Source organism: Lepidochelys olivacea (genome assembly GCF_965140295.1).
Source record: "Lepidochelys olivacea isolate rLepOli2 genome assembly, chromosome: 5".
NCBI classification, from domain to species: Eukaryota; Metazoa; Chordata; order Testudines; family Cheloniidae; genus Lepidochelys; species Lepidochelys olivacea.
This window is the reverse complement of record NC_140415.1, coordinates 4,827,258-4,850,385: the sequence shown is the minus strand read 5'-3', so window position 1 is coordinate 4,850,385 and position 23,128 is coordinate 4,827,258. Positions and strand designations below refer to the sequence as shown.

The following is a 23,128-nucleotide window of genomic DNA, read 5'->3' as shown; positions in this document are numbered from 1 at the left end:
TGGGGGAACAGCATCAGGCCCCACTGAGTTGAATTCATTCAAATTGGTCAGAAGATCTCTGATGTGTACTTAACTTATCCCAATCTGCATCCCTTCTCCTTTATTGTCTATGGTAACTTTGCTAGTCAGGTGTTATTTTTTGTAAGAAGACTGAAGCAAAGTAGGCATTGAGCAGCTCTGCCTTTCTATCCTCTTCCATTACCAGCTCACCTCTCCATTCAGCAGTGGACCCACACCATCCCTGATCTTTTTTCCCCCGATGGGCCTGACCAACTCACTCCACCTAAAACACTGCTTTCATAGTATATGTCCAAAGAGGGTCACATGAGGCTCTTATAAAATCTTATGTCACACTGATCCTCAAATCATTGAGAGATGTTTGAACGGATGCTATTTAAGGAGTAGTGTATATGTACTAAAATGTGTTTCAAAGTCTGCATCCAAGAGAGGATTGATACACAGGTTTTGCCAGACAAAGCCAGATCTATTCCCGTCTGTCTTGGTGCACATATAAATTAAGCACAGTAAGCCAACACCAGGGAAGCTGTTTGCAATGACGTGAACAGGAGGATGTGAAATCAACATACCAGGGAATAAACCCTGGAGAAAGAGTGGGGGAGGGAGGGGAGTCATCTGGATTCTGGGGACCAACAATGAATTTGGGGGGGGAGGGGAATATAAGGTAGCGGCAAAATATCACTCATGTTGCACCTTCAGAAATAATCGGGCAGTGTGATTACATTGTGATTACAAACAGGATGCCAACCTATTCCATCTGGAAACTCTGGAAAGGACATTTGGGTGAGAAGAATGCTTTTAGACCAGAGGTTCTCAAACTGAAGTGGGTCATGACCCTGTCTTAATGGGGTCACCAGGGCTGGCATTAGACTTACTGGGACCCGGCCCTGAAGCCAAAGCCCGAGCCCCACCACCATGGTTGGAAGCTGAAGCCCCAGGGCTTCAGCCCTGGGAAGTGGGACCCAGGCTTCAGCTTAAGCCCTGGGTGGCAGGGCTCAGGTTGCAGGCCCCCCCACCCTGCCCCAGGGTGGTGGGGCTTGAGCTTTGACTTTGTCCCCCCTCCCCCCAAACCTGGGGTGGAGGGACTCAGGCAGGCTCAGGCTTTGGTCCCCGCTCCTGGGGTTGTGTAGTAATTTCTGTTGTCAGAAGGGGTTGCGGTGCAATGAAGTTTGAAGACCGCTGTTTTAGACAGATGGTTAGTCTATTAACTATCATCTCTAGAAAGCATATTATACTTTGGTTTTATATGTAACCTTTTGTTCCCATTATCCTTACTCATCTCTAAAATCTTAATCTTTGATAATAAACCTATGATTATTTTCATTATAATCAAAGCTCAGTGCTGTGATGTCATATAGGAGCTGATCCTCACTTGAATGAAAGAAGCGTATGTGTGCACTGTTCCTTTGGGGACAGTTTACCTGGTATGACTGAACAGCCAGTGACAGGAGCAGGATTTTGCAGGGGAATGCTTCAAAGTGGGTTTGAGGACTGGGTGCACCTATTGTTAACCTGCAAAGCAAAACGAGGGCCCTGAAGAGATTGTTTGGATGCCTAAATCGACTAGTGGTATCAGGGAGATGACACCTAACTAAGCACAAGCAAGTCTCTCTCTTCCTGGAGGCAGGGGAAAGAAGGTGACACCCACCCAGTCATGGGCACCATGAGAACCAGCACAGTAACTAATTTTAGTGTCAAAGTACACTGAAATGCACAAGCTGTGCTCCCATTTGCACCATGTACAGAATGCCAGGCATAAGATGAACTGCCACTCTGCTAGGATTCTCAGAAAAGACAAGACTCTACTGGATTTATTAGAATGAACCCTGGAGAGACTGAAAGGTTAATCTGTTCATATTAACCTAGACCATAGTTAGAGAGGGAAGCTACAGGAACGCAGAGCTAGACACTTGCAGACAAGTGCATGGAACCCAGGATGATGACACCCTGCTCACACATCCAGGGCTTAGGGTTTCACCCATGAGGTGGGGGCAAACATGCTCAGTTTGGGATAGGTATATTGAGGGAAGACAAAGAATTTAGGAATATAACTCCCATCCTGGCCTTTTTATTTATTTATTTTTTTAAAGAAAATTGACAAGCAATGTTCCCTTTAACTTTTGACAGGCTGTGTGCGCAAAAAATTTCTTCTGTGCAAATTTTTGTACTTTTGTATAAATTTTTGTGCACGCGGTGTTTTGCCGTGTGCACGGGGTTTAGGATCTGTGTGCGCACGCGCACACACACAGCTTAGAGGGAAGAGTGTTGACAAGTAAAAGTTATTGACAAGTAGTGAGGACTGTTTTAAATGTCTCTGGCCCACAGCTGAAAGCACCAGGATGTTAGAGAAGAAGGAAAAAATAGAAGTGCACATCAAGAGAACTTAGAAGCACACACTGCATGCATCTGGCCAAGCAACCTAAAACTTCCTTCGGAAAGGTCAAGGGAAAACTCAAACAGCTGATCCAGAGCTGTTTCAACTACTTTAGCCCAGATTCTTTCGAATAGGCTGAGCACAGAACTGGGGGCCAACTGAAACTGGCAAGAGGTTTACTAGTTGCCAAATTAATCTTAGTGATGTCAATGTAAGAGGTTAGTCAGAGAATACAGACTGGGTCACACATGGGCTTTATATATGAAGTGGCGGCAGGTTATATAAAGAACTCAGAAGTTAGGAAGTGTTAGCACACAGTACCCCTGCCTACCCTGCATGTTTTTATGTAGATTACCCTCACCACACAAAACTGTGAATTTTTAACTACCTAGATATTTATATTGTGTTAATCACTTTACAAGCAATATATTTAAGCCTTAAATGCCACACGAGATAGCCATGTGAACCCCATTTTAGAGGCAGAGAGACTGAAGTGATTTAAACCAAGGTCCTAGAAAGTCTGTGGCAGAAGAAGAAAGTGCAATTTCTACCCCCAGTCCTGTGCTTTAGCCACTCAGTTCCCTCGAATAAGGTTCGTAAATATTTTCCCTTGCATCTTCACCCCCTCACCTCCCAGATGGAAAATAACAACGGCTTCTTCTGTTCACAACCTACAACAGCCTCAATCCTCAAGATATTAATTAGAATTGAACAGAGTGAGGTCTTGAATAATTCGTTTTGGAGGGAAGAAAGAGGCACGTCTGGGGAAACCATACACAACCATGACCAACTGATTAAATAACTGAATTCCAACTCTGAATGTGAATTTAATTCAGAAGAAGTTTTTTCCTCAGGCTGATTAGGCCTCAACTGGAGTACAGTGTCCAATTCTGGGTGCAACATTTCAGGAAAGATGTGGACAAATGGGAGACAGCCCAGAGAAGAGCAACAAAAATGATTAAAGGTCTAGAAAACCATAACCTTTTATGGAAGATTGAAAAAATTGTGTTTGTTTAGTCTGGAGAAGAGAAGACTGAGAGGGGACATGATACCAGTTTTCAAGTATATAAAAGATTGTTAACAGGAGGATGGTGAAAAAATTGTTTTGTTAACCTCTGAGGACAGAACAAGAAGCAATGGCCTTAAATTGCAGCAAGGGAGGTTTAGGTTGGACATTAGGAAAAGCTTCCTGTCAGAGTGGTTAAGCACTGGAATAAATTGCCTTGGGAGGTTGTGGAATGGCCACCATTGGAGATTTTTAAGAGCAGGTTGGATAAACACCCATCAGGGATGGTCTAGATCAGTGCTACTCAAAGTGGTGGACCGGTGCTGGTCCGCGAGCCATCGGCTGCCGGTTTGCGCGCACATTGGAAAAAAAAAATTGCCGGTCCCCCACATCAGATCGCTTGAGAAGCACTGGGCTAGATAATACTTAGTCCTGCCATGAGTGCAGGGGACTGGACTAGATGACCCCTAGAAGTCCCTTCCAGACTTATGATTTCAACTCCTATTTCTCCACAGACACCTCTATCCTGGAGATGGGAGGCAAAGGTACGCCCACAAAAATCTATGCCCGCAACAAATATTTGTTCCTACAAATTTCTGAGAATGTTAGGACGATCTTCCTAATCAAAGACTTCCTACCTTTGGTTTATCTGTAAGAACTAATAAACCAACATAAGTACTCATCTCACTGATTGCTCACCATCTGAAAATCTGCCAGCTACTATTTCTGTATCAAATTCATACTACATGAGAAGCAGAAAAGACAGACGTGGTAACATAGAATGGGAGCAAGTATTGCTAAATGCAGGAAGGGAGGACTTCTTTGTACTTCTAGTGTGTAAGGTGGTGTACAAAAGCCATGTGTAACAGGAGGTTTAGTGAAGGATAGAAAAATCCACTCACCCACAAGGAGCTTTCTCTGGAGAGCTGAGAGACCATATTCTAGTATAGCAGAATTTAGTCTTTCACTTAAAAAAAAAAAAAAAATCAAGTTCCTATCCCATATGAATGCAAAGCCCACCTTCCCAATGAAAGTCAATGCAGTATTGTCCTCCTGAATCTAAACATATTTCCAGTGCCTCTGCTGCAACACATCGTTTTGCCAAGAACTAAATCAGAAGAGCAAAAGACTCCTAGGGTTTTATTCTGCAACCTGTTAACATAGTATCTGAGCACGTTCCACAGAAAAATCGATAGCAGTAGCAAGGTCCCCAGCGTACTTCGTGGCGTCTCTGGCACTTCTCCATTTCTGGTGTAAAAACTCTGCATGGGTAGGGTTTGAGTTCAGGGTTTGTTAATTAATGTACTTTCCCTTCATGTTAATTTGTTTCGGGGTAATTTTTTGTTGGTTGGGGTTTTTTGGGGGGACTCTGGGAGAGAGAGAAGGGCAGGGTGTCAATGTTGCACGTATCATTGGTATACTGGAAAGGACTTTCTGAAGACTGGTCGGTTTCACAGCTACTAGTGAGAATCCCATCAGTAGTAGTGAAATCCATCAATCATGTCAGTTTCGAATTGCTGGTGGGGATCTCTGAATAGATCAGAAGAAAAGTACTGTACCTGAACCCAACTTCTCCCTCTCTTCTCCGTATAAATGGCAAAGATAAGTTAGGACTTGATTCAGAGCCCATTGACTTCAGGAGCAAAGGGCCTTAAAAAGCAACAACTGGCAGACATCCAAGAGTTCTGAAGGAAGTGAAGTGCTAAGCTAACAAAAAATATGAAGTCTCACTAAAATCAGCTATTCTACCAGAGGACCACCCCCCAAACCACCCCAAAAGTGATAAACCTGTCTTAAAAGGAGCACTGGGCTGATCCTGGGAGTCACAACCAGTGAACTGTATTTCGTTACCAGGACCTGCTGACCTTTTGCATTTGTCACTTCATAATTATACAAGCAAATAATTTGTATTGTAAACAATTGTTTTATACAACTCTGTTTTCAGTTATTAGCTTTTTATTGAACACTTATCTCAACACATCGTAGGTGCAAACTAGTGCACCTTCTGTAGAGGAAGACCTCTCTCTAATCTACTGGAATTGTAAAGCATGCCCACAAAACAGTGGATAGAAGAGAACTGGCTGACAGCATTTTTTTTAAATCCAAAGAAGCTATTAGAAACAGTAATCCCAGGGCAAGATAAAGTACTGTCAAGGAATAGAAATTGGCTATGAAAATGAAGAGCAGGAATCATTGGTCAGTTTTCAACATGACAAGAGGTTAACCTCAGGGCACACCAAGGTTCTGTACTAGGATTAATGGATTATATACACATCTCAATGATCTGGAAAAGGGTTTACAGAAGTAGGGTGTCAGATGAGAAAGTTACGCTGGTTAGTCAAGATCACGAAAGACTGAGAAAAACTTCAGAGGGACCTAAACAAAGTTAAGCAAATGGGCAGTTTGATAGATGAAATTCAGAATTGACAAATGAGATAACTCATATTGGAAGGAATAGATTGAACTATTGAGACACATTGCTGGATCCCACATTAATTGTAACCTCTCAGGAAAGAGACCTAGACATGACTGCAAACAGTGAACGAGACTTATCAGCATTGAGATGCTGAGGTAACCAGACAAGTCAGTATTCTGCAGAGGTTTGAACTGGGGACAGATTGTTTCTTTCAGTTGTGAGTGCATTAGAGTGGGGAAGGCATATTATAAAGATTGGTCGAGGTAAACAAGACTCCCGGGAGAGCCATTTAAAATCTGACTCTTCATAGTGCCTTATCTACAAAGATCACAAGCTACAGTTGTGGCATAAAAACAGTCATACTGGGTCAGATCAATGGTCCATCTAGCCCAGTATCCTGTCTTCCAACAGTGGCCAATGCCAGGTGCTTCAGAGGGAATGAACAGAACACGTAAAACATCAAGTGGTCCATCCCCTGTCACCGATTCCCAGCTTCTGGCAAATGAAATGCAGCCACCTCTGAAGTATAGACCAAAAGCCTCCAAAGCACAACATTAAGAGGAAATTTTGTTAAGTATATCAGAACAAATCCCCAGTTTTGGGAGAAGTGCCAAGGGAGTGTTTATAACCATAGGTGGTCAGAAGTCTTCTCCTTCCTCCCCGACTGTCCAACAGGAACAGACCCATATCATAGTATCAAAACCTACAGTAAGTTACTCTCTAAGTAGGACAGTCTGAAGAGACTGCTAGATATTTTGTAAGAACAGAGATATGGCAACAACCGGAAGGGAGAAAGGGGGCTGTTGAAGGGAAACAGACTTGTTAGAATATTAGGGCCTCTCCTCTGCACCCCTACCTTAACACTTCCTTGCGTCTTTGCTTGACAATACTGCCACACAGTCCCGTCTTGCACATCTGCTTATACTTAACAAAACTACTGGCCATTGTCCACCTTTCTTTCTCGGTCTCTTCCCTATTTTAAATTGCTCCCCACTGTACCTAGCTTGAATTCTAAACAATTCTTTTTCTTGGTGTGCAACAGTATTCTGCAGTTCTCATCTTATAAATGCACATTTGTAGATAAGGTCAAACATGGTCAAGAGAGTCTGCAGAATTCACATGGCGCTCCTCCACACTAAACAGAGGAGAGGAGGATTCCCCATGATCTTGATTGCATGGCAGTCTAAATGGGGATTCATTCTGGGATTCTATGACAGGGCTGGCCAGAGTACAGCCTGTGGGCCAAATTCTGCTGCTCTGCAACAAGTCCCGCAACTGCCCTCATTGTTAATGAGCAACTGCCCATAGTGACCACAGATCCCAGCAGGCAATGCCCCACCTTGATCACAGCAGACAGGGACTGCTGGAGTGGATTTCATTTTATATTAATTAGGTGCAGCCCTTGAGCTTCCATCAAGTTGCCAGCGCAACCTGTGGGTGGGCAAGGTTTGGTCCTCTCAGCTATATGCTCAATAATTAGATTTTTTTTTAAACCTTCAGTGTAAATGGAAGTTATTTCAGGAAAACAAAATGGACGTGTTGGTTCCTCAGTCCCTGCTCAACAGTTCCAGTTCCAGCTATTGTCAAGCTCGACAGTCAGAGGGCAAGAGACGGCATACGACAGCCCGACAGACAGGTGATAATTAAGCTTCAGAATCTACTTCAGTTTTGGAGTGTGCACTGGCTGGAAAGGTTTCAGACAACTTTCTAAGAACAGCCTTTTTTTTTTTAAAGCCTTTAAATGCTACACCTGCCTCCTAATTTCACATCAGACTGGAGACGCAGGCCAATACACTGTCAAGCTAAGGAGAATTAGTTTTTAGGCAGAACTGTGGCAGCCATTCTGTGGCTCAATCTGAAGAGATGGAGCTGCAAATACACTGTAACTGTCTTCTCTCAAAGGAGATGATTTTCAGAAGTCCAGAAATCAGCATGTTTGACAAAAACTCTACAGTAGAGAGGAACATTTTCAGTGGATTTCAAGAGGGAGCAGAAAGGCAGACAGCCCTCCTACTGTCAAGGTTCTCAATGCTCACATCAGGTATTGGTCACTGCCAGAGGCAGGGTACCCCCACTTGACTTGCTACCCATTTGATCCCGAAGGCAGTTTATGTACAGCAGATATTTTGCTTGGTCCATTTGTTTTTGTTTTTAATTTGCGGGAGGGGAGGAAAGGAGAGCTAGTGCAATAGGAGGAAGGGGCAGAGTTGTTCTCTTCTCACATTCAAGGTTTGCACAAAGATCTTGAATTTGATGTGCAAACGAAGGGCAACATGGTCTGGGCTGCAAAGGGAAAAATCTCTGCATCAGCTTGCGAATTGCTTGAAGGGAAGATACAAAGAGCAGGTTTCTAAGGTACCTTCCTGGTTTTAAAAGCGGTAATGCAGCCTTGCAGGTGGACCTAGGAGTCAGGAAGATAGTGTTCCATTCTCAGCTCTCCTACTGACACACTGTATGAACTTGGGCAAGTCATTCCACATCTACGCCTTCATTTTCTCTTCTGGAAAGTGAGTGTACCTCAAAGAAAGACCTTTGGAGAAAATACTTTACCTTGATGCAAACCCTACAAGTCAATTGTTTCAACTAAAATACGCAACTTCAAGGTTCTGAAAAGCTTTTAGGATGTGAGCAATACTCCATGGCCATAAACATATATAAGAACCAGGGTCAATAGCGTTAGAAAATATTTTAATGTTCACAATGAGCCAAAAACCAGGTCTTTCAGAATTGATCACTTCCTACTTAGAAAGCTTTTAAGCCCTGACTTGCCAGCCCTCCTTGTATCCAATTTAAAAACCCTGGGGAGCAGTTATCTGCCAGATCAAGAAAAGAAAACATCCTAGGAGTTCGGTGTGGTCATGAGTGTATAATAACTGTATCCACCAGTGCATAGGTATGTATTGGCTTAGAATCTACTGCTGTATGGGTCACAACCCAACCCTTGCTATTTCATTTTCACATGAAATACTGCAACCAACCAAGCAGGTGGCACCCCACCTATTTCTGCATAACAGCCTGCAAAAATGTGAACAATTAGATGGTACAGGGAAGGTATTTCACTATAAAACATTATTCTCTTTACTTGGATTTCATCCCCCCTCCTGACAAGAGGAAGGAAAACTCTTCTAAAGGTCCTTCTCTTGGACTGAGTTGTTCCTAACAGTCATCTGATGCTTGTTTTATTTGTATGTTTTTCAAGAGATGAAAGTGAACAAACAAGGAACTAAGAAGTGGCGCTTTTTACCAATTTGGATTTGGTACAGGATACGGCCAAACGTTATTGCCATACAGTAGTTTGTGGCTTCCAGGTAAAGCAAGTGGGCAGTCTCAGTGCAGTTCCTACTGAACAGATATCCCCATGACAGAGCCACTGTAAGTGCTTCGCTCTTTAGCGGTTTCATCAGAGAAGCCATAGACGATATAGGCTAGGCGGACTTAAGTCTGCCTAGACAATCCCAAAGGTCAGGGCTGGCACATTATCAGGGTGGTGCATGGAGGAAGCTTGCAATGTTGCCACAGCACCTGTTTCTGTGACTGAGCAGAACACTTCAGCCTGCTGGGCTGTTTAAGTAGGCCAGCACCTTCCACTGCCATGACACTGAATATTTCTGAAGAGTGTTGTAGCCATGTCAGTCCCAGGATATTAGACAGACACGGTGGGTGAGTAATATCTTTTATTGGATGAACTTCAGATCACCTGAAGAAGAGCTCTGTGTAGCTTGAAAGCTTGTCTCACAAACAGAAGTTCGCCCAGTAAAAGATATTACTTCACTCACTGGGTCTCTTCATTTCTGAAAGAGGCAATATAACCCAGGAATTACAAAACTAATGGCATGTACTGGGTGGAGACTGATCCAAATGCAGAAGGGAGCCCTTGCCCATCAGTGATGTCCAAGGGTAATGCCATGGTGAGAAACCTAAGTCTGTTCCTGAGCTGCTGGGATTCCAACCAAGGTGCAGTCTATGGCTCTCGCTCCCTCTCTCACATCAGGTCACTAGCTAGTAAGTGCAAAAGATATTAAGCCACCCCGAGCCCAGGAACAGCTCCATACTGGAACAGACCTGAGGTCCAAGTAGTCCAGTACCCTTTTTCTGACAGTGACCAGTAGCAGCTGCTTCAGAGGAAGGTGCACAAACCCTGCAGTAGGCAGATGTGCAGTAATTTGCCCCACATGCTAGACCTCATCCTGGCCTCTAACAGTTAGAGGTTGGCATAAGCCCTGAAGCATGCTGTTTAACATCCCTTCCAAAATGTATAATTATGATTACTCGATAGTCTTAATATTCATAAGTGTACAATCCATTTTTGAAACTTGCTAAATTCTTGGCCTCAAAGCTGGGTGCTGAAAGGGAGAAATTAGCTCTCCTTTATCCACTCCCCATCACTGTAAAACTTCTTAGCTACTGTGTGTGTAGTCTGCTTTTCTACCTTTATCCCAGCTTCTGCGTTTAGAGCCATGTTCCCACCCCACCTTGAGCCAGTTAAATTTTAGACTGTTTCCTCTGGTACTGCCAATAGTTTTTACAAACTTGTTAATTTCGCTACTAAGCAAAAGGTGATGGGAGTGCAGGTGAACAGCCTTGTCAGTTTCACTCTGCCACTGATGATGCCCAAGCTGGTTCTTTCAAACACTGGTACAAACTTCTTCATTTAAAAATAAATAAGTCCACCAGCAGTTATTTATGTTTTCTGAATAATCTTGTAACATACTGGGTGCAATAAGAAATTATTCAGAAGTAAGGTGGGGTGTCTTTAGCTCTAAACAAGAAGTCTGTCCCACTAAAAATTTTAGTATTGAACATCTTCAGTGCTAAAATGAACCCTGTCAATAAGTCCACAACCAACTACTGTTAAGGAGACTTGTAGAAGTACTTGTTTTTTTAATTAAGTTATTTCCAGCTCTTCTCAAACATTTCATACTGGGATCTCATGCAATTAGATACCAGAGATGGCTTTTACATACTGGGCCAGTGGGAATCAGAATTCTGAGTGAGTCAGTTAGTTAGCAAGTCTCCACTTTAATATCAACGTGAAATTTACTGCTGGATCCCTTGAGGTCGGGGGGGGGGGGGGGGAGATCCACCCATAACACACAGAAAACACCCTTAAGCAAAGAAAACAAAAGCCCTGTAAACACAAGACAGGCACAAATGAGAGGAAGATAGAGTGCTCGTGTCTGAGAGAACCAGTCTTTCCAGGTGCAGAGAAAACTGGGCAAACACATTCACGTGTTTTGCACTGTGCAGCTGGAGAGCAAGGATCGCAAATGAGCCTTGCTTATCAAAACAACGCAGTATGAGGCTGTATGATGGGCTCACAAAATGAAAGGCAGGTTTGGAATTGTTTTATGAGAGACCAGGCACTGTCATTGCAAGCTAAACACCTTTCCCTACCATTCTGAAACTCAAAGCCACTAGTAAGTTTTACTTTACACATTTAAGCAAACATCAAACCATGGTGGCCTGTATTCCTCAGTCTACAGAAACTCTTGTGTCTCTTCCTGTGCTGTAGCCATCATTTCAGTTGTCTTTGTTTACATAATCACACCTGAATTTTGGAGTTAAAGTGTCTTTTCCACTTCCAGTAGCTATAGAAATAAACCCATGCAAACAGTAAAAATGCACTATATGCAAACAAAGCAGTTTTTTTGATAAAGAAGATGTGTTTGTACAGTACCTAGATTCTTCAGGCAAACAATTTACCCAGAGAATGACCATTAAATTTAATATGGAGCATAATCTGCAGATTCATAGCATGAACTGTGTTGTATACAAATATCCTATTTAAGATACATTCCTGTCAGTCTCCAATATCATTAGCTCATCTAACTCTAAAGGTTTCCAAGACAGACCATTGACCAATGTTCATCCAGAGAATGGGTTATTCACCTCATACCAACACTTTGTTTCCAGCTTGTTGATCATATTAAAAGACGGCTACAAATACAGTAAGTTATTTAAGTTATTTCTTTTTACTTTTCAACATATTTAACTGCGATACCTGCCACAGGGATGTTATATGATCACAACTGGGAAGGAAGTTGGAGCATATATCTGATTTGAAGGGGAAGTATGCCACAAGGCCATCTGCCTAGTAAGATGTGGTCAATGCCATGAAAGTTTGAAGACATCCGCTCTAGTCCAGGCCTTCCCAAAGCTCCACTGCCAAGTTTTGCAGTTTTACAATCACATATTTCTGCTTTTAAGGTGTGTTTCTCTACCTGTTGCTGTACTGAAGATCCACAAAAGTATCAGGGGAACTGGCTGACTGAAGAAAGTGGCAAGACAGGCTATCCAAAGCACAAAATCCTGATCACCTTAATGGGATGCTTGTAGAATACGTAAACATTCAAAAAGTAGTGATTTTAATCTGACCAGATCATTCCAAGTACTAAAGGATTTATTCTAGAGGCGTATACAACTAAGTCAAAATAAAGAAGACAGACACTGCTAAACATAATTGTGCCTTTGCCCCAATATGTCAAACAGTAGTGAAATACTGTCAAATGTATGCCTGTACACAGTATTAGTTTCAGGATATCATAACGAGAGTCTCTTGAACACGGGGAGGGTAAGAGGAGATGTACAGGTAATAACTAGGATATCTGGTTCCAGGGATGACACAGCAGCTGCTGTTAAACACATGCAGTGCTGGTAAATGCAAAGACGACACTCAAGCATGTTAAAAGTCCATTTTAATTTTTAAAAACTTAAGTCATTAAAGGAAAGAATCCTTATACCATGATATAGAAATATATGTAAATGAAGTCACACCTCTGAGTAAAATCTATGAGTCAGAACAATCACGCTAAGGCTCCTTACTGTGATTTAAGTGCTCTGAGGCAGAAATACACCTCCTCTACATTCGGTAAATATACAAGAGCAGCCAGCAAGATCCATGCAAAAGTCAGGCACCGAATTCAAGTTTTAAGAAATAATAAATCTTGTTTTGCCTTTACTGTATCAGCATAGGGATGTACGATCATTTAGGGGCAAGGAAAGGAAAACTATCCCCACTATTGTGTAAGAAACAGTCACTGAAGCAACCACAATTCCTGCTCAGAGAAAAGAAACATCTCCTCATGGAATAACATGGAAGTCACTCCGGAGCACTTAAGACTCGGACTTATCCTCAGAGCGCAGTGACATGGATGGACAGGTAACCCTGGTGATCAATTATCTGCAGCTCACTAACAGGTGGGGCAGCAAGCAAGGAGTCCCCAGGCTTGCCACGGTCTAACAACGGCAAAATGTCAGTGTGTGTGTGTGTGTGTGGGGGGGGGGGAATAGGTCCTGTCCTGAGCCAGCAGGTCATGGGAGGGCCCACCCCAAGCGCACAGGTCCCACCACCAGAGCGGTCCCCCCCCCCCCCCCCAGACGTTACACAGCAGCCAGGTTTTTCTTACCTCCGCCCAAAGCCAGCCAGAAACCAGGGCAGGGAGAAAGGGGCAACCACAGCCAGCAGCCCATATTGGCCCCCCCCCGCCCCCTGTCGCGCCTGAGAGACCGGGGAGAGCTTAACAACGACACACACACACACACACGGGGGGGGGGGGGGCACAACCAGGGGTCGTCGCCAGCGCGGCCCCCACCCCGGCCGCCTGCGGGCCCACAGGCAGCTGACAGAGCGGTGACATCATCGGCCAGGCGGGCACCGGGGACCCCCCCCCGGTCCCGTTAGCAGCCCTGCCCCTGCGCCCCGCCCCCCCCGGGGACAGGCGGAGCCCCCCAGCCCTGCCTCCTCCCCCCCCCGGTCCCGTTAGCAGCCCTGCCCCTGCGCCCCGCGCCCCCCGGGGACAGGCGGAGCCCCCCCGCCCTGCCTCCTCCGCCCCCCCGGTCCCGTTAGCAGCCCTGCCCCTGCGCCCCGCGCCCCCCGGGGACAGGCGGAGCCCCCCCGCCCTGCCTCCTCCGCCCCCCCGAGGGGATAGGCGGGGGCCGGCGCTCAGAGCCCGGGGGCAGCTGCGGGGGGGGGGGGGCGCCACACTCCGGGAGCCCCCTCCCACGGGAAGTGCAGGGGATGCCGGTGGGTGGCCCCTCTGCCCCCATGGGTGGGGGCCAGGAGAAGCCGCGCGCCCCCCGCCCCGGCCTCACGCCTCCTCACGACAGGGGGACCCCCCCCTTTTCCGCTGAGTTCCAGGGGCTCCCCCCGCCTGCAGGGCCCCCTCAGGGGGTCGGACCCCTCCCCCACAGGCGTGAGGCGGCGGCAGCCCCCGCCCGGCTCGCCCCGGCCCTGGCCCCGCCGCCCGCCCCTCACCAGCGGCTGCATCTCGGCGCGCACGGTGGGCACCTGGAACCGGTCTATCTCCTCCATCATGGTGCCGGCGGGGCGGGGGCGCGCCGGGCTCGGGCGCCTCAGTGTCGCAGGGACGCGCCCGCCGCTCGCTGCGGCTGCTCCTGCGGCTGCCTCATCCCAGCCAGCCGCGCCGCCGGGGTGACTCAGCCGCTCCGCTTCCGGGTCCGGGACCCGCCGCCCCGCCCCGCTATGCATTATTCATGAGGGGGCGGGGGCGGGGGGAGGGGCAATGTTATGAATAATTCATGAGCCGGTCCGGGAGCCCGGATGGGAAGAACGCCCCGCCCCTCTCTCCGTTGGGGACTTCCCTTCCGGCGGGGTGGGACGTACCATTCTCTCCCCGCGGGGGGGGCAGGGAGCAGCCCAAATCCCATTCTGAATTTGCAAAAAGAAAAAAGGAGGATTTGTGGCACCTTAGAGACTAACCAATTTATTTGAGCATAAGCTTTCCTCAGCTACAGCCCACTTCATCGGATTTGGATTGGCAGAGAGGGACTTCCGGCCCGTTGCCATAGATACCAGCGTCAACTTCCGGCAGCTGGTTGCGAGCGGGGAAAGGAGCGAGCGAGCGAGGAGTGGGAGACTTGGAACCCGGGGGACTGTTGCCGCTGCCGCCATGCCGCCTAAGATGCCCTACAAGAGCCAGAAGGTAAGGGCCAGTCCACGGGGTAACGTGTCCCGGCATGACATCATCACCCCGTAGCATGACATCACTGCTTTGCCCCCTGACGTCACCTCACCATCCCGCCGCAGCATGACATCACTGGTCTATGCCATGACATTGGTCACGTGGCATCACGTGACATCACGGTTCAGTCACACCACCATGACATGCCCTGCAATGAGAGAAGGATATCATGGTGTAACTGCATAATTATTCCTCACCATTAAATCTCGGAGCGACAGCCTAGTACCTCAATTGTCATCAGACGAAGACTTTCTGCCTTCACACCATTAACGCTATGTCTACACTACCACTTATGTCGCTCAGAGGTACGAATAAACCAGCTGAGCAACATAAATTACACCAACATAAGCGCCGGAGAGGTTCTCCCACCAACATAGCAACTGCTGCTCGTCGTGGGTGGAGACAGGAGAACGCTCTCCCGGCAGCTTAGAGTGGCTACAGTAGAGATCTTACAGCAGCACAGCTGCACTGTTGCAACTGTGCCGCTGTATTCTCTAGTGTAGACATAGCCTAAGTCACTGTGCTGAAGCATGACAGCCTGCTCCATACATTTACATCAGCGCACTACATCATGAGCTCTGTGCCAGAGAATGACACCACCATTCCAGAGACAAGGCGGGTGAGATAATATCTTTTATTGGGCCAACTTCTGTTGGTAGAAAAGATGAGCTTTCCAGCTTTGCAGATGTCTTCTTGAGGCCTGGGAAAGCTCGTCTTTTCTACCAACAGAAGTTGGTCCAATAAAAGATAGTACCTCACCCGCCTTGTATCTCATACCATGGAATCCTAGAATATCAGGGTTGGAAGGGACCTCAGGAGGTCATCTAGTCCAACCCCCTGCTCAAAGCAGGGCCGATCCCCAACTAAATCATCCCAGCCAGGGCTTTGTCAAGCCTGACCTTAAAAACTTCAAAAGGAAGGAGATTCCACCACCTCCCTACGTCACGCATTCCAGTGCTTCACCATCCTCCTAGTGAAATAGTGTTTCCTAATATCCAACCTAAACCTCCCGCACTGCAGCTTGAGACCATTGCTCCCTCAGCCTCTCCTCATAAATCATGTGTTCCAGTCCCCTAATCATTTTTGTTGCCCTCCGCTGGATGTTTTCCAATTTTTCCACATCCTTCTTGTAGTGTGGGGCCCAAAACTGGACTACAGTACTCCAGATGAGGCCTCACCAATGTAGAATAGAGGGGAACAATCACATCCCTCGATCTGTTGGCGAGGCCCCTACTTATACATCCAAAATGCCATTGGCCTTCTTGGCAACAAGGGTACACTGTTGACTCATATCCAGCTTCTCGTCCACTGTAACCCCTAGGTCCTTTTCTGTAGAACTACTGCTGAGCCATTCGGTCCCTAGTCTGTAGCAGTGCATGGGATTCTTCCATCCTAAGTGCAGGACTCTGCACTTGTCCTTGTTGAACCTCATCAGATTTCTTTTGGCCCAATCCTCTAATTTGTCTAAGGCCCTCTGTATCCTATCCCTACCCTCCAGCGTATCTACCTCTCCTCCCAGTTTAGTGTCATCTGCAAACTTGCTGAGGGTGCAATCCACACCATCCTCCAGATCATTAATGAAGATATTGAACAAAACCGGCCCGAGGACCGACCCTTGGGGCACTCCACTTGATACCGGCTGCCAACTAGACATGGAGCCATTGATCATTACCTGTTGAGCCCGACAATCTAGCCAGCTTTCTATCCACCTTACAGTCCATTCATCCAGCCCATACTTCTTTAACTTAGTGGCAAGAATACTGTGGGAGACAGTGTCAAAAGCTTTGCTAAAGTCAAGGAACAAACACGTCCACCACCTTCCCCTCATCCACAGAGCCAGTTATCTCGTCATAGAAGGCAATTAGATTAGTCAGGCATGACTTTCCCTTGGTGAATCCATGCTGACTGTTCCTGATCACTTTCCTCTCCTCTAAGTGCTTCAGAATGGATTCCTTGAGGACCTGCTCCATGATTTTTCCAGGGACTGAGGTGAGGCTGACTGGCCTGTAGTTCCCCGGATCCTCCTTCTTCCCTTTTTTTAAAGATGGGCACTACATTAGCGTTTTTCCAGTCGTCCGGGACCTCCCCCGATCGCCATGAGTTTTCAAAGATAATGGCCAATGGCTCTGCAATCACATCCGCCAACTCCTTTAGCACTCTCGGATGCAGCGCATCCGGCTCCATGGACTTGTGCTCATCCAGTTTTTCTAAATAGTCCCGAACCACTTCCTTCTCCACAGAGGGCTGGTCACCTCCTCCCCATTCTGTGCTGCCCTGTGCAGTAGTCTGGGAGCTGACCTTGTTCGTGAAGACAAAGGCAAAAAAAGCATTGAGTACATTAGCTTTTTCCACATCCTCTGTCACTAGGTTGCCTCCCTCATTCAGTAAGGGGCCCACACTTTCCTTGGCTTTCTTCTTGTTGATAACATACCTGAAGAAACCCTTCTTGTTACTCTTAACATCTCTTGCTAGCTGCACCTTCAGGTGTGATTTGACCATCCTGATTTCACTCCTGTATGCCCGAGCAATATTTTTATACTCTTCCCTGGTCACTTGTCCAATCTTCCACTTCTTGTAAGCTTCTTTTTTTTTTGTTTAAGATCAGCAAGGATTTCATTGTTAAGCCAAGCTGGTCACCTGCCATATTTACTATTCTTTCTATACATCAGGATGGTTTGTCCCTGTAACCTCAATAAGGATTCTTTAAAATACAGCCAGCTCTCCTGGACTCCTTTCCCCCTCATGTTATTCTCCCAGGGGATCCTGCCCATCAGTTCCCTGAGGTTGTCAAAGTCTGCTTTTCTGAAGTGCAGGGCCTGTATTCTGCTGCTCTCCTTTCTTCCCTGTGTCAGGATCCTGAACTCGACCATCTCATGGTCACTGCCTCCCAGGTTCCCATCCACTTTAGCTTCCCCTACTAATTCTTCCTGGTTTGTGAGCAGCAGGTCAAGAAGAGCTCTGCCCCTAGTTGGTTCCTCCAGCACTTGCACCAGGAAATTGTCCCCTACGCTTTCCAAAAAGTTCCTGGATTGTCTGTGCACCGCTGTATTGCTCTCCCAGCAGATATCAGGGTGATTGAAGTCTCCCATGAGAACCAGGGCATTCAATCTAGTAACTTCTGCGAGTTGCCAGAAGAAAGCCTCATCCACCTCATCCCCCTGGTCCGGTGGTCTATAGTAGACTCCCACCACGACATCACCCTTGTTGCTCACACTTCTAAACTTAATCCAGAGACTCAGGTTTTTCTGCAGTTTCATACTTGAGCTCTGAGCAGTCATATTGATCTCTTACATACAGTGCAACTCCCCACCTTTTCTGCCCTGCCTGTCCTTCCTGAACAGCTTATATCTATCCATGACAGTACTCCAGTCATGCGAGTTATCCCACCAAGTCTCTATTATTCCAATCACATCAAAATTCCTTGACTGTGCCAAGACTTCCAGTTCTCCCTGCTAGTTTCCCAGGCTTTGTGCATTTGTGTATAGGCACTTGAAATAACTCACTGATCGCCCCTCTTTCTCAGTATGAGGCAGGAGCCCTCCCCTCTCACGTGCTCCTGCTCGTGCTTCCTCCTGGTATCCCACTTACCTCAGGGCTTTGGTCTCCTTCCCACGGTGAACCTAGTTTAAAGCCCTCCTCACTAGGTTAGCCAGCCTGCTTGCGAAGATGCTCTTCCCTCTCTTCGTTAGGTGAAGCCCGTCTCTGCCTAGCACGCACTCCTCCTTCTTGGAACACCATCCCATGGTCAAAGAATCCAAAGCCTTCTCTCCGACACCACCCGTGTAGCCATTCGTTGACTTCCACGATTCGACGGTCCCTACCTCGGCCTTTTCCTTCCACAGGGAGGATGGACGAGAACTCCTTTATCCTTCTTCCAAAAGCCACGTAGTCCGCAGTGATCTGCTCAAGGTCATTCTTGGCAGCATCACTGGTGCCCACGTGGAGAAGCAGGAAGGGGTAGCGATCCAAGGGCTTGATGAGTCTCGGCAGTCTGGGACTCACATGGCTTTGTTCATTGCAGTCAGTCACATCATATTACTGTGCCATTACACTGCTGCTGTGTTACAATGGTGCATTATTAGTGATGCATCATAGCACCATTTCATTCTCTTGCCATGCTGTTTTATCACTGCACCATGCTGTTACAGCGCAGTGACACATTACATTGTCATGTAATTACATAACAGCACTGCATGTTAAAATTACCATGCCACAGCCCACCATGATCATGCTTTGCCATTATACCATTGAACAGTACAGCCTTACACTGCATTATTATATCACAGTGCCACAGCATGACATCACCACACCTTGTTATGTCACTGCACCATTACCTCATTGTGCAGCGCCATAACATCAAAGGGTAGCCCTGCAACATCACCAAGCTGTGCCATTGTATCGCTGTGCCTCTTCGTTACGTCATCATGTCACACTGTTACAGCCTCATGCCACAGCATTACGTAAGCATGCTTTTAAACATTCTTTTCAGCTCACCTTTAAAGTGCCCTTAAGGTACACCTAGTAATCGGAGTATTTTAGTGTAGTCAATTCAAGGGACATTCTACTAACAGGTTAAAGAATCTTTTTTTTTTTTTTTTAAAGTTTCATTTCCTGCTACCACCACTATGTAATATTAAAACAGATGAATTTTTAAGATCATACTTAGCCATTATTATTTATGCCTTCATTTATTTGCCCTTCCCTCAGCTTAGACATGAAATGAGGCTGGTCAGGGTTTTTTTGGTTTGTTTTTGTATTTTGCTTTAAGGCTCTGATCCTACCTTGTGAGTGGACTGCTGCACTGATGTGGAGCCCCATGGGCATCAGTGGAGCTCTGCCTGGGTATGGCAGTTTGCCTGCATGGATCACAAAAGCCGTAGTCAGGTTCACTTCCTGGCTATCAGACATTAGTACGGTGTTGCAATGTTTGTGTGGAAAACACTGTGGGTGAACGATCAGACCAAATAATTTGCATTGACATCACAACAATATTATATTTTGTAAGTTTTCTTTGTTTTAAAATATTTAAATTTTGGTCTCATCTCAACTTTCAGCAACTCACTCCTGGGAGTTGCTAAATAGGGAAGAGACAGATTTATTGGGATAAGCGTATCAGAACAAGGGCATGAAAACTTTATAAAAATGAGCCAGAAGAACAATAGCAGCAGCCCAGTCAATGCAGATTTTGCAATCCTGCAAGTTGCTCAGCTCTTGCGTCTCCCATAGAAGTTATTGAGAGTTGAAGGCATTCTCTCCTCCCAGAGCTGGAAGGTTTAACTTAAAAGCCAGCTGAAGGTACTGAGAGGAGCTAATACTTCTGAGTGGCACAAACTGGTTGTTCTTGTCCATACAATGTTGGTTCCTCATCACAAGGAACACCCTGAATCAGCTTCTTTAAAAAAAAGAAAAAAACCCAAAACCCACAGGTGTTTTTTCTCTCAAGGGTAGAATAAAAATTGTTCTTGTCCTCACCTGAGCTGGAAGTGGATTTTAGCAAAACAGTCCAAAACACGGAAACCTTAAGTTACAATTCATGTTCCCCAGCCAGCAGTCCACCAAGGTTTTAGCCTCTGCATATGTAACTTAAACTGCCAGTATTCAGGAATTTAGAGAGAAGGTGGATAAAGTAATATCTTTTATTGGATCAACTTCTGTTGGAGACAGACAGAAGTTGGGCCAGTAAAAATATTACTTTACCCACCTTGTCTCTCTAATATCTTAGGATCCACATGGCTACAACTACAAGGTTCAGGAATAGGCAATCAATAGCTTCCAACATTTGAACTTCCATTGTTGTATTCAGCGTTATTGTAGCCCTGTATGACTTTTTGTCCTATGACTACAGGTGTGTTAACAGGCCACTGCACTTCAAATGGTCCCTTAGAATACTGGCTAACTACTTATGCTAAACTATCTGTTCAACTTTGTATTTAGCTGTGACACTCTGTGTGTATATAATGTCTTCTGCAGTTTCCACGGTATGCATCCGATGAAGTGAGCTGTAGCTCACGAAAGCTCATGCTCAAATAAATTGGTTAGTCTCTAAGGTGCCACAAGTACTCCTTTTCTTTTTCCCTAGTACCTTTCCCAGACTAGATGAAGAACTCTGTGTAGTTCAAAAGTGTGTCTCTCTCACCAACAGAAGTCACTCTAATAAAAGATGTTACCTCACCCACCTTGTCTCTGACATTTTAACTGTCATCCTCCCAAATAGGGGAGAGCTGTTTTTGTCTGCTCCCTCTCTGGTATTGATTGGCCCTGCACTCTGCTTTCTTCAGAGGCCAGGTGAGGCTTGTTGGGGATTAAACCTGGACAATGGAAGTTAGGAGCCTAAATACCTTTGAGGATCTGGGGCTTAGCTCTTATCTTTTCTGGCCAATTAGTGGTAAGGCAACTCAACTGATTCCCAGGTGTCAAGAATCTCTAATGCTCCTCTGCTTCCCAAAACAGAGCGAGAAAGGAATTCAAACCAACCTTGCAGCACAGACAGACAAAGGAGAGACACTGTAATCACTATGCTCTCCAATGAGCCTGCACAGAAAAATTATAAGACAAAAACATCATATCACCTGTGGGTGAACACTTTTCACAAGCTATAACCTCTATAGCTGACCTCTATGTCCTGATTCTCAAAGGAAATCTGCAGGACACCTTCAAAAGATGAGCTTGGGAGCTTAAATTCATAACTTTGCTAACAAATTTATTAGAGCATAAGCTTTCGTGGGCTACAGCATCCGCGTGGGCTACAGCCCACTTCATCGGATGTATCGGATGCTGTAGCCCACGAAAGCTTATGCTCCAATAAATCTGTTAGTCTCTAAGGTGCCACAAGAACTCCTGTTCTTGTTGCGGATACAGACTAACACGGCTGCTACTCTGAAACCCGTCATAACTTTGCTAGATATTAAAAATCACAGACTGAATAGAAACACTAGATTTATGACAGGTTTCAGAGTAGCAGCCGTGTTAGTCTGTATCCGCAAGAAGAACAGGAGTACTTGTGGCACCTTAGAGACTAACCAATTTATTTGAGCATGAGCTTCCGTGAGCTACAGCTCACTCCGATGAATGGACCACTTCACCTTGAATGGACCCTTGAAATACGTGTTAAGTGAACTACTTATGCCAAACAACCTGCTCCACCTTGTATTTAGCTGTGACACCGAGTAACTTTCCCAGACCTGAAGAAGAGCTCTGTGCAAGCTCAAAAGCTTTTGTCTCTCACCAATAAAGTTGGTTCAAAAAGATTTTACCTTACCCACCTTGTGGGTGTCACAATATTGTAATTGTTTTAAATGTTTTGAAATGTACAGTTTTAGATTCATATTGTATTTGAAAAGCCTAGGAAATGTGCTGCAGTGAAATTAATTTTATCTTGGGGTTCTTGGATATCATAAACGGCTTAAGCGCTTCTGGTTTTTATGTCTCAAGCAACCTCCAGGAGCATCTTGATTAGTCTGTCCTATAGAGGCTGCATGCTTACGAATTTTGATGGCCATTGCACATGCTTCTGCCAGGAATATCCTTACTGTGAGGGAGCTGGATGGCTCAGATGACTGTTTCTGGAATAAAGAGATCTTCTAGTCTGATGGCTCAAATCCAGCTCATGTCAGTAGTGACTAGGGCCATGGTTCTGGAGTGAGTTCCATTAGGGTGAACACCTGTGCGGAACTCACTGCAGTAACAGGCCCAGATTAATTACTAGCTGAAGACTGGTGGCCTATGTGAAATGAGGTTGTGGGTCAAGGTCTAATTCCCAGTTTGTGTCAATTTAATTTCTATTGAATACAAATGGGCAAGCTCCTGAGCCTCCAAATCCTCTCATGTCCCCTTAACCAGAAAGCAAGGCTGCCTGCTAACCTGTATTCCTGCCTCCTGATGCTGTGTGTCTTCATTCCATCTGCTGCCTCCATGTGGACCACTTCTCCTGAAAACTCACTGCTGTCCCTTCATCTCAGAAGTTCCATCTTCTCCCTATCACCTTAACCAGCCTAACCCCTCTGATTTTTCATTGTGACTACGCTGTCCTTGTTACACTTTCCTTTTGGGCCCATTCCCTCAGCTCAGATAAACCCCTTCATTGTCAGGTTCTTCCTCTTCCCCTCATGCCATTTCGAGACCCTCCTTCACTCTCCCATATCTGCTCTACCTTACAAAAGGCACATGATCAACTTTTCTCTCCCTGCAGGTGGCAGTTATCTACCATTCCTCTGGCCCCATCCTCGCTTTGCCTTCTTTTCTGACTTTTGTGCCCGACTCTTCCTCTCCCTTTATCTCCTCATCCTGATGACTCCAACGTTTCTTCTGTCACCTTCTCCTTGAGTCTCTGGCTC

General features: G+C 45.9%; 2 protein-coding genes across 7 annotated transcripts in view; one reads left to right on the top strand and one right to left on the bottom strand.

The window, feature by feature from the left end:
* Positions 1–14,262, bottom strand: part of FAM219A (family with sequence similarity 219 member A) — a 130,434-nt gene extending 116,172 nt beyond the window's left edge. For 2 of the 4 annotated variants that reach the window (XM_084628047.1, XM_084628048.1), the window contains exon 1: positions 14,069–14,262. In XM_084628047.1, coding sequence (XP_084484173.1) covers positions 14,069–14,128 — 60 coding nt within the window. In that variant the 5' untranslated portion in view covers positions 14,129–14,262. The remainder of the gene's footprint in view (positions 1–14,068) is intronic. The other 2 variants (XM_084628049.1, XM_084628050.1) reach the window with 1 other exon arrangement.
* The window catches only part of DNAI1 (dynein axonemal intermediate chain 1), a 272,825-nt gene continuing 262,655 nt past the window's right edge, over positions 12,959–23,128 (top strand). The window contains exons 1-2 of one of the 3 annotated variants that reach the window (XM_084628045.1): positions 12,959–12,973; positions 14,596–14,756. In XM_084628045.1, coding sequence (XP_084484171.1) covers positions 14,724–14,756 — 33 coding nt within the window. In that variant the 5' untranslated portion in view covers positions 12,959–12,973; positions 14,596–14,723. Of the gene's footprint in view, positions 12,974–14,432; positions 14,757–23,128 lie in introns of those variants that run through there. The other 2 variants (XM_084628044.1, XM_084628046.1) reach the window with 2 other exon arrangements.